At 40.6% G+C, this 12,288-nt stretch overlaps 1 protein-coding gene across 1 annotated transcript in view; it reads right to left on the reverse strand.

Moving 5' to 3' along the window:
• Positions 1-6,130, reverse strand: part of TRPC6 (transient receptor potential cation channel subfamily C member 6) — a 72,051-nt gene extending 65,921 nt beyond the window's left edge. The window contains exon 1 of the mRNA XM_075548724.1: positions 5,360-6,130. Within this exon, the coding sequence (XP_075404839.1) occupies positions 5,360-6,046 (687 nt within the window). The 5' untranslated portion in view covers positions 6,047-6,130. The remainder of the gene's footprint in view (positions 1-5,359) is intronic.
• Between the last annotated feature and the right edge of the window lie 6,158 nt (positions 6,131-12,288).

The following is a 12,288-nucleotide window of genomic DNA, read 5'->3' on the forward strand; positions in this document are numbered from 1 at the left end:
CCCAGTGACTACAAGGAATTCAAACATAATTATGAGGATGGTGCGGACTAGGCTGTGTTCAGTTCTGTTGTACACAGGGTCACTATGAGTTGAACCAAAGTCAAGACCACTTCAACCACACCAAAGAACAACCACAACAAAATGAAACAGTGCATAGTGCTGCACCATCCTCTCAAGTGTTATCTTGGAGTGATGGTACATTGTTGCAATCATTGTATCAATTCATCTCATTGGGGAGGCTTCCGTTTTTTGCACTGACCCTGCTTTACTAAGCATGAGGTCCTTTTCCAGGGACTGATTCTTCCTGATAACCTGCCCAAGTACAAAAGACAGTCTCCCCACACTCACTTGGAAAGAGAATCCTGACTGTACTTCCTCCAAGACAGATTGGTTTGTTCTTGCGGTAGTCCATGATACATTCTCTATTTTTCACCAACACCATAATTTAAGCACAACCCTTCTTAATATGATTGAAACATTCAATTGTATATGTTAATTTATACTTCAATCAAACTATAGTTTAGGAAAGTTCATGGAATTATTTCATAAACTTTTTGAAGTATGCTCATACACAGTAGTTAGACAAGAGTTGATTAGAAATGCCTTTGACAAAACAAAGCTATTTGTAGTAGAGTGGATATGGCTGTCCTGTCCCTCATGGTCTTGAGACTCTCACAAAGATTGTATGGGACTATGCAAATAAGATGTTTGTGGCTCACCAAGCAGACTGGAGAGCCTACTAATAATACAGATAAGGTTCATGGAGCCCTTGTGGGGGTCTGGTCAACCAAATAATATACTAAACCCTGACAATGAGATTGGTCAGTTTTGCTCTTCTTTTGGGTTTAAAATGAATTCATCCCAGAGGCTGCTGGGAGGGAACTCACTACCATCAATAAAGAAGAGCAGTAGCCACAGAAGCAGGAAACCAGCTTGAGACAGTGTGGTGGACTAAGCAACGTGGCTAATGTGGACAAGCTGGCCATGGAGCAAGAGAGCGCGAGCTTTGGGGTGGGAGACTTGCTGGCAGAGTGGGGTGCCTCCATGCACTTGGTGGAGCTAAAAAGCTGTAACACTTGCCTATGCAGAACAGGAAGCCAGGAGAGTAACATCTGCTTGCACGTACAGAAGAGAACAGGTGGTCCTGATAGAGCTATCCTGGGCAGCACCGGCTACCTTGTAAAATTCTCCCTAACGGCGAGCACGGTCTGTGAGTTCACTGTGACCTTGCAACAATGATTGAAAGCAGCAAAGAAGTACAGTGTGCTGGGAGGAAAGGCTGACGTCACACTCGGGGAACCAGTCGGAGAGGAGGCATCCTGACCTCATGGCAATCACCTTTCGGCTGATGATCTTGATGCTCACCCTTCCATGTGTGTAGTTAGACAAGGAAGTCTGTTGCCACCATGTAAGTTTTACACTACGATCAGCAATCGAGTATGTGGAGGAAAATGAACTGGGGTTGATGGGGTCAGGTGAGCTCAACAAGAAAAAGGAGAAATGTATTGAGATAGATTCAGTTGAAATCATTACTATGACCCTGCTAGCCATAATTTCTATAATTCTGGACTCTCTGCCTGTGGCAATAACCCCATTTTGGAAAGTGTTCTCTGCTATGCTAATGGACAGGCATTGGGTGGCGTTAAGATGATTTAGTAGCGGGTGTGAAATGAAGTCACATCCTTCATTTCCTGGGGGGCATTTTGAAGACTGCCTTACCAGAGGGTGTGACTTAAGATGCCATCCTTTGTTTTCCTTGGGGATATGGTCAGCAAAAAGACAAAAACCACACCTCCATCGAAGCCAGAGCTCCCTTTTCTGAGGAAGCTTTGGTAGAATCAAGACCTGCTTGGCTTTTGGACATTTTGGGCACCTGGGTCTAAGCCCTGTACCTCTGCCTGACTCTTTGATTGGAACTGGATAGACCCACCACCAAATGAAACAGATCCTTGGAGTTTTATCAGTTTCTATGGGACAGCAGTGCACGAAAGAACCAAGGAACATGAGGGAATATAATCGAGGGGGAGGGGGTGGCGAAATGGAGCTGAATAGCATCTTGGAAGAGTTGGACATTTCAGACATCTTTAATCTCCAACTCCTTGGGACTAGTCTGGTATGAATTCTTCTTGAAGAAATGATTAGCATATGCATATATTCTGAATGTTAAAGAAGAGATTGTTTGCTTGTTTTTGAAACAGGTGATGTTATTAGTTGTTGTCCAGGAAATTTCAACCCATGGTAACATCAAAGCTGTGGTGTTTCTGAAGCAGATTGCCACACCTCTCTTCTGAGGCACCCTTTGTCAGATTTGAACTGCCAATCTTTTGGCAAGTAGTCAAACATCCGTTTATACCACCCTGGAATAGTGGATATCAAATGATAATGATATTTAAAATTCAGTGGATACATTTGAAGGGGCAACTTAACAGCTTAATTTTTTAAATGACACTACTTACAGTATACAAAAACCAAACCCTTTAAAATCAAAAGAAAAAATCGAGTTGTCAATTTAAAATATGCAAATGGTAAGGGAGCCAAGAATGTGATGAGGAGATTCCTGTGATCAATGCAGCCTGCCTGTCCATGTGACGAATACCTGTCTGTCAGGTGGCCCAGCTCTGGCATCGTTTTGCTTCCAGCTACACTAAGGGACTCGGCACTGCACTAAGGATCCAAGGAGATGGACCAGCTGGTTCCCAGGGCTTCAGTTTTTCCTTCTGAATGAAAGAATGAGGAATGACTCTATATGTTCCCTCATATTTGTACTATTATTTTTAAATGTTATGGAATGAATATTCATTATTTTAAAATAAGAATAAGGGTTGTTTTGAATGGTCAAAATAGCAGATCTCACAAGAAAGCTTACCTCCAACTTCTGTTTCTCCAGAGTAAGTTTTTCCAGAGCCTCTATACGATCCCACCCTGTAAATGTCAATTAAAACTGAGATGCTAGGGACAGACTTAGTGCTATGTGCAGTTTTCCTAACTGCTTATACACAAAAACATGGGTAGATCTAGTGTCATGGGCAGTTTTCCTAAGAGTTTTTACGCAAAAAAACATATGTGGCTGTTTGTACCTCAGCAAATCAAACTAGTCTCACAAAATAGAATGTTTGAATGCTAGCTGTCTGTTGATGAAGGAAAAAATAATGCTCTTCTGTTTGTTAGCATAGTGGTTACATGGTAGACTGCGAGCCACAGGGTCAGCAAAGATGAGGCTTTCTACTCCCATAAAGAGCAGCAGTCTTAGACACCCACAAGGGCAGTTCTATCCTGTGCTATAGAGTTGCTGTGAGTCGGAATTGAGACAATGGCAGTGAGTGCAGTTTGGTATAAAGTTTTGCTGGTTTTTTTTTAATCTTAATTTAAGAAAGACTATTTCTCCTTGTACCATATAAGGACTTATTGAGCTCAGTTTCCAATTAGAAAATCTGTTCATTTTCAAGTTCATGGATATACTTTTTAAACATATGTTAAACTACTACACTTTTATTTCCTGTGGTCATAGAGCTATACTATTAAAACTCATGAAAAAAATGAGCAATATTATAATAGATAGTATATTCACTCAAAACTACATAAATTGAGCACAAGTGTTCAAAATAATACAAATACCTAAAAAAACGTTCAAATTAAAATTAAATACATTACATACACATCTCTTTGGACATACATTTCTTAGTGGGACTATCTTGCAAAGGCTTTGCTAGCTGAATCAGACCTGATTGTGAGGTGGCAGTAACTTAGGAAAGGAGAAAAGTACACATTAAGAAACAATACTGTGTGACAGAGTGGGAGAGTTAGATTTTATGTCAATGTGCACTTGTGCAGGGATGGATTTCAACCTGCTCATCAGACCTGATGATCCTCTGCCCCCTGGGAGGTGTGGCCTTTTTATAAGAAAGATGCAGGGATTCCTCCTCTTTCTTTCTCTTGTTCCTTTGCCTTCCTTCCCACTGAGACTCTGTCTACCTCGGGGACTCTGACACTTTCCCACCAACTTGGCACCCGTCAGCTGGGATCTCCCTGCAGCCAGCTTCACCTTTCTGCATGATGGGCCTGCAGCTACCTGAGTTGGAAGACATGTGACTAGCTTTGGACCCGTGGATTTGGACTCTGGCTGGGTTGCTTCCATCTTGATATAACATTCCTGCTTGCTATCAAGTTTTCTTACACGTCAGTGAGCGCCCCTGGTTTTGTTTCTCTAGACAACCTAGCTTAACACAGAGAGCGTGATGAGGACCATGGGCTAGATCAGGTGACCTTCAGAGGGAGTTTAGGAGTACGTGAGTGGAGATGGCCTCAGCTAGGAACGTGAGTTTTCATCCTTCCACGTACAGCGCATGTCACACAAAGAATGGCAGCATTCGATATCTTTCATTATATTAGGCCAGAGCCCAACGTTCTTTCTAAGGGTCACCTTCTTTCATCTCTATGAGCCTTTGCTGCTGCCAACCCATGTGTGTTGGGCTGCTAACCATAAGGTCGGCAGTTCAAAATGACCAAGTGCTCAGTGCTCTGTGGGAGAAAGGCATGGCTTTCTACTCCCATAGCTACAGTCGTGGGAACTTACAAGGGCAGTTCTACTCCATTCTATGGTGTCGCCATGAGTCAGAACAGCAGTGACTCGATGGCAGTCACTTTGGTCTTTGGGTTTTAGCTTACAATGTCATTCCTTTTATTTTCTGCTTCCCCAAACCTACTCATCCCTCCGGATGCAGCTCTAAGGCCATCTTGTTTGAAACTTCTTTGATGCCTAATCTTGATAAAACATGGCTGTCTCTGAACTCCTGGGGCATGCTGCTTGGAGCATTTTTCAATATTGGCCTCATTTGGCATTATGGAGTATACCTCTCTCTCTCTTGATTCTAATGGTAATGGCTTCCTTAGATTGAATTCGTCTTTCTGACTTTAGCAGGATTTTATGCCGTGTCCTGAACATAGAATGCAAATCATTCTCATTTTACAGAAGACAGAGCATAGGCCCCAGAGAGAAGCACATAGGTTTCAGAACCCAGCTCGGTCATTGAGCGTCTGTGTGACTGAGGCCCCACTTCACCTTCACAGGACTCCCTTTCTCCATCTGCTAAGAACTCACAATATCTTCTTTGCGAGATAAGATATGGCAAGGGTTAGACATAATAAATATAAGACAGCTGGTGTTTAATAGATCATCTCTAAATGTTGGTGAATCATAAATTTCACAACAAACAAATGCAATAAAGAACCTGCTGAGTAAATATATAAAATGACCCAGCGTCCACAGTAGTCGGAACAGTACTGAGCACATAGCAAAAGAATGTAAATGCACCTTGCCTTTAACATGAGGAGGGTGCTACCCCTATTGCTAAGGACCTACCTTGAACTCTTTCTCAATGTTGGCCAGCACTGCCAGCTCATTGCTAAGTTGTAAGGCTATCATGACTGGATCTTCACTGGACAACGACAGGTAAGCGGGACTGGCCAAACCTTTATAGGCATTAATCCTAGATCGTGAGTGGCTAAAAGAGTCATGCTTCTGTTTCTGGTTACACTCATTGCACTTGCAGAAATAGTCATGAGGCCGTTCGATCCGAGCCCCTTTCCTCAGGAGGGTGTGCACAATTTCATATTCCTGGCAGTGAGCAGCCAAGATGATTGGAGTCACATCATGGGAGAAGCGGGTCCCATCTTCATCGTAAGCATAGAAATCATCCTGCTGGAGTTCAGACTGACTGGGGCTGGTGGCTAACCTCTTGCCTTCGGCAAAAGCTGGATGGCTGAGAATGGCTTCCACAATCCGAACATACCCTTTACTAATGGCTAGAAGCAAGGCATCCCCCACCCGAGACAGGTTTTCTTTCTTGAGAAGAAGCTCTGTAATTTCCAGGTGCTCATTGGCCACTGCCAACTGCAGGGCATTCTGGCCCATGTAATCCACACAGTTCACGTTGAGTGAGAGGCATTCTTCTAGCATCTTCCGTACCACAGGAATGTTGCCATACTCAGCCGCATCTAAAAAGCGTTCCTCTTCAATAGATAGGCTCGTTGAGCGATCACTAAACATGTAGGCTGGTCCTCGATTTCCTAACCTTCTCCCCTTCTCTCGGAGAATTGTCTGCCGCCGGTGGGCCAGTCTGTTGTCGGTACCTCGGCTGCAATGGAATGGAAAGACTGTGAGCAAATCATATTAAGAGCATTTTAGTTTAGCAAATGACCTGCCATTCATCTAATGCAATATACAAGTATATTAGATGGTTATCTCATCATCTCTAGACCAGCTCTATTACAAAATGAGGATGCATTTACGTGTTAATGGATTCCAAGAACTTCTCCTTTATGAAAGTCAAGCACTTTGCAGATTTTAGCAATCCAGCTTGGGGTGGGGACACTAACAGTTCCCATAACCACACTGCGACATTCCCATGGAGCTTAATAGGTGTTCTTCAATTGCAGATCCATACAGCTATAAGTAACTCCCTTACCCATACTCATCCCGAGCACCAATATAAGACAGTGTGGGCAAAACAGAGAGACAATAGCAAATTCATTCAACCCAACACATGTATTAATACCTCCTATGTCAGGACTGGGGATTGTATTAGACTCTGGAAACCCGATGTAGGAAAAAGTAGAAACATATCTGTTTAAAGGAAGAAACGGGAAATTCTGCCATCACCTTGTTATTATCTATCACTATCGGACTGTCATGATAAGCAGAGGAGGTGAAGGTGACATGTTGAAAACAGAAAGGTATGAATAGGAGTAAAGCGAAGACATTCTGGGAGGAAGGAGGAAGGTATCCCCAGAAAGTTCTCAAGCAGAGGGATCAATTAGCTGCTAGAGCCCAGGTGTCATTAACAAAGACAATGAAGTCAATGTTCCTCGTGATCACGTGACTTGGATTTTACTAGGAGCTGTTTTAAAAATCATGAAACCTCGGTAGCGTGTAGTCTAGGTGGCAATTGGGAAGACCTGCTTCTGACATCGAGGCAGTGGTTGAAGTGGAGGCCAGCCTTCAATGTAAGTGACTCTTAAAATGAAGGGAAATAAATTTCTCCCTTGAGCATAAGGCTAAAGGGAAATGATTTCCTTCTTAATGTATAACTTTTTATACATCTTAGCATACTTGTGAGTTTGAAGGTCTCTCATTAAAAAGAGGTTCAACCTATTTCACGAATTTAAAGCCTAACAAGGATCAGACCTTATAGAAAATGGGCTGGGGTAGATCTCTGAAAAGGAAGAAAATATATGATGGGTGAGAATTTTTTCTGCTCTTAATACATTTCCTAAGAGTCATCCATATTTTAAAAACTCATCAACTTCACAGTATGAACTTATATGGGTCCAAGCACTCCATAAACCAACTTCTCCAATTTGGCCAAACCTCTCAAGAAAAACTCACAGCCATTGAGTCAATTTTTACTCATAGCAAGCCTATAAGAGAGAGAGTAAAACTGCCCCTGTGAGTTTCCAAGACTATAACTATTTACCAAAATAGAAAGCCTCATCTTTCTCCCACCGATTGGCTAGAACTGCTGACCTTGCAGTTAGCAGCACAATGGCTAATCCACTATGCCACCAGGGAACCTGACTGGCCAGGCCTGGGGAATCTAAAATGTTTTATCCACTAATCCTTAATGATTTGGACCCTCTACCTCCTGGCAATATTGTCTGTGGCAATGTGATCTACAACAATAGAAAAGAAATTAGTAAAATTTCAGCATTTTGGTAAAAGATGATGGTTCTCTGAGAAGCTTGAAGAGTATGCTAATATTCATAACAATTGCCACAGATTTTTGTACAGCAGTGATCCCTTTAGAAATCCAAGGCCTAATTAGCATCAAGCAAGCTAATATTTTATTAGAGTGACAACTTCACAAAAAATAAAAATAATGGGGAGGGTTAAAAGGCAAGCAAGCAAAACAGCACGATATTAATAATTTCTAAGATAGACCTTTAGATAATATAGATATCTACAGCTATTTTATTTCATATATCTATCATTGTGTTTTCAATCTCACTTTTATTTGCATCAAAGTTAGGCATGCACATATTTTAGGGACTCTGTGGTAGTCTGGGTACTTCAGAGAAACAAATCCACAGAAATTCATGTATAAGAGAGAGTTTTATGTAAAGGTTAAGTGCGCATCAAGAAAACACCCCAACCCAGTGCTGCCTAACCCATTAACCCATATATCCAACACCAGTCCACAAAGTCCTCCTCCATCTCACAAAATAGACATAATGATGCTGACTGCAGGAGGAAAGCCAAGTCAGTGAATGTGTCAGCATCTCAGCGCTGGCAGGGGTCCCCACACGGCTGCTCCAGCACCCAGGGCTGCATCAGAGTAAGTCCATGTGACTTAACCTCAGAGAGGTCTTGCAGGAAGTGAGATTTGCCAGCTAAAGCAGGGAACTGACTAAGGCAGCTGCACGCTGGTCCAACCATCAGAAAGCAAGAGACCTGAGAACTAGAAAGGTGAGGCTCACTGAGCCATTTAATCGCACATGTGTTTATAGGCTAGGTTGGCACAATAAACTAACACTTCAGACTCTATATGAATTCTTGTAAGCAACAGTAGTCTTTTGGCCTTCATTGCCCCATGTTCATAATTCGATTCCTCTGGCTAGTTATTTGATCATTTAAATCCTTATGTTTATATAACTTGGTTCCATGGCTATTTCTTGATTTTTCAGGTTTTGCTTAATCAATGCATTTTCCACTATGAAAGTTAAGAATTTAGACCTTCTGATCCCTCTCTCACATACACACAGAAGCATACACATAGAAAACCTATTGTATGGCCCCTTATTATTCTAGTACAAGTCAATTATAAATCTCATTAGATGAATATTTATTTGCTGTTTGCACTATGATAGTGCAGACACTGGTCACAGCTAAGACGAGTAGTGCACCACGGTGCATTCTCTGGGACAGTTATAGTCTCAAATCCAGTGGTTAAGACATTTTTGATTTTTAAAAATTCATTTCCTTTATGTCCCATATGTGTTTTACAAATCCAACACAATATTTCTTCCCCAATTTTGCAAAACATGATATGTGTGTAAGCTTTTATCTTATTGAGGCCTCTCTCCTGTGTCTGTCTGATCTAGAGTGAATGCCATCTGGACGTGCTTATGTTCTCCGTGTTTCATCCTGGTAACCTCATCCCAGGAATTCTCGTCACTTTGCCCCCTCCTGTGCTGGCTTCCTCGGTTTCTGTATCCTGGATCTTCCCTTGGTTGACTGAGAAAGCATGCATAGTGGAGGTCTCCTCAGAGCTGCAGCAGCCGAGGAGTGTGACTCTAAGAAACAGAAATTTACTTTCTCACCGTCCAGGAAACTAAACTTCTAAATCAGGCCATGGCTATAGGTGCACATCCTTCTTTTTCTATTTCGGCATCTAGTAGTTAGCAATCCTTGGAGGTGTCAGATGGTGTCTGTTACAACTTTCAACCTCCACCTCCCAGTCTGTGTCTGTTCTGGTCCTTTTATGACTCGAAAATTACTAGGTTTAGGACCTACCCTACACTGCTGTGGCCTCATAAGGTGTCTGGGGTGGGGGAGCCTTGTTTCTAAGCAGGATTTTATGTACAGATACAAAGGCTAGAAATTCAGCACATATTTGTGGAAGACAAAATCAATTAACAGGAGTTAGATTTCTTGTGATGTCTGAAGATGATTTTGTTTTTATTCTAAACTTAATTGGTTGGATTGGAAGATAATTCTAGGTTGACATTAATTTTGATGACTTTTCTTGTAGGGTCTAGTTTAATAGTTGCAGTTTGAAATATGGTACAGTTTTTATTTGGATCTTCTATGTTTTTGCTTTCCTAAGGTTGCATAATTAATCACTGAAAGAAGCTCTTCCCTCCACCCCCCCCCCTCTTTTTTAAAGTCTGCTGGAAATATGGTAAATCATATTGATCAATGAAAATTGTATTCTTCAGGTCCAAAAAATTAATTTTACTTACTTCACTACTAATTTTTCCTTGTTTCAATGTTCCTTGTTTCTGGAACTCCTAATTAGATGTTGGGTATTCTTTAATTATCCTTAAGTTGTCTTATTTTTTCTCACTAATTTCCAATTACTTATCCTTTATGCTATGAGAGTTGACTTGATTGCAGGGAGTTATTATTCCATATTACTGGCAGATTTCCTCAACTATTACCTTCTGATATGTCTATAGAATTTTTTCCTGCTCTATTTCTTTTAATTTCTAAAAACATATTTGCTCTTCAAATGTTTCTTTGTATAGGACTCTTATTTCCTTTCTTTTCAAAGATCAAATCTTTCCTCTGATCTAAGTCATGAAGATTCTCTACAGATACGAATGCATATTTCAGCAAATTCACTCCTAAATTAATGTTTTATGTTTGTTTGATTGTGGCTCTATATTTTTCATTAGAATTTTTCCTCAAATCATTTCTGACAAATGATCTAGTCTTTGAAAATTAAATTTAAAAAAATAAAAATTACTTCTAATGCTTTTTCTTAGAAAGTTCAAATTTATCTAATCTTGACTTTTTAAAATTATCCTTCTGCTGTGCGAGAGTCTCTAGCATGAAGCATTCATCCTGAGTTACTAAGGTGCACAAGATTGAAGAAACTGGAGGTCCCCTAGTTTGGTGACATGAGCAGTCACCAGCCTCTTCTTCAAACTCTACTCTCTTCCTTTCTCTCTGCCACTTGGCTGTTTTCTCATAACCTGCTTAGTCTTTCACTTCCTCTCTTGTCTTCTATAAATACTTCATTTCTTAGTTTTTGTTTATATATGGGGAAGTTCAAAAAGGAGGAAGAGGGGGTATCTACAGAACACTGACATGGCTTTGAGGGGAAAGTGCACAGTTAGGGGAGAAAATAATGGGATTGGGTGATTCAGAAACATGAGATGAAAGTAGTAGGATTAAGAATTTCCTAGAGAGGTTCTCACATGAACTAAAAGAAAAAAGGTAATTTTGGACAAGATCATAGCAACAACAACAAAAAAACCCCGAACAGACCAACAATCATTGTATTTTTCACCCACAGAAATGTGAAAAATATCGATTCCAGCATATTGTATAGGTTTACTTCCAGAGTGAATTAAAATTACAAATGTGGAAAATATTTAAATTAGGAATCAAATTATTTTTAAACAACCACAGGACTATGCACACGTGTGACAAAGATCATAATTTTACTTTCTCTTTGTCAGTAGTGATATTGACAGATGAGGTAGTTTATTGTGACCAATAAACACATGTGGAATTAATTGAAGGGTGGAGAGATAAATGCCTTGGTAAGCTTCACCTTTCTTGTCTCTTGCTCTTTGATTATCAGACCAGTGTGCGGCTGCCCTGCTTTTTCTTTGCTTCAATTTGCAAGCTACACTACCTGTGGGACACCTAACCCGTGGATGGTGTCACTGTAATTTGAGGTTCCTTCAAGACCTGTTTCACCACACCAATGGAATTTACATCTCTTGAGCTGGGGACTGTCAGACCCTGTCATCTGGCTGACTGTTGCAACCTGCCTTGCTGTTTGCTGCCTGTGGCCAGATAGCCTGAATTGCTCTAGAGAGGACTACCCAGCGGCCCTCAAGACTTGAAGGACTGCCAGTGACTCACAACTGTCTCATGGGAGTGAGTTGCACTGAGCCATTTGTACTGCTTTATAACTTAATTAACTGTTTTATTTCTATCTGTATAAATATATATAGATATAATTATTAGCATTCTGGTTTTGTTTCTCTAGAGAACCCTGTATAACACACAAGACCTATAGCACAAGCAAGGACTATATTGGGAATCATTACAAGTGGTTTTTGCCTTTTTACCAAAAGAAAGTTTATGATTGTACCATTCTATTTCAATTTTAATTTGCTTGCTAAAACCTTCTAAATTTATGCTGAGAAAATACGTCAGAGCTGAAATGTTTTTAATGCTAAAATTCTCAATTTTTCAATTTGTGATTGGACTACTCCTTTATTTCAACAATGGAAGTACAATCTAGGCAAATCCTTAATCCTAAAGACAGCCTCTGTTTCCTTCTAACCTATTATTATTTTCATACTTGTAACTCCACCCCTATTAAAGCAGCTGTGAAAATGGTTCCATTAACAAATAGTCTTCTGAGTTTTAAAGCATCTCCCTTCTCAGTTGCTGCGAACATGAATATTACTCATACACAGGGATATAAATCCCATATACATCGTTAAGTATATTACCATGATCTCTTTAGTAAGTGTTCAACAAAGAAGCCAGACATTTTAAGATTGCTTTAAGAAGATGATAAACACTGACACAATGAAGTCAGCACCCAT

Source organism: Tenrec ecaudatus, chromosome 4 (assembly GCF_050624435.1).
Source record: "Tenrec ecaudatus isolate mTenEca1 chromosome 4, mTenEca1.hap1, whole genome shotgun sequence".
Classification (NCBI taxonomy): Eukaryota; Metazoa; Chordata; class Mammalia; order Afrosoricida; family Tenrecidae; genus Tenrec; species Tenrec ecaudatus.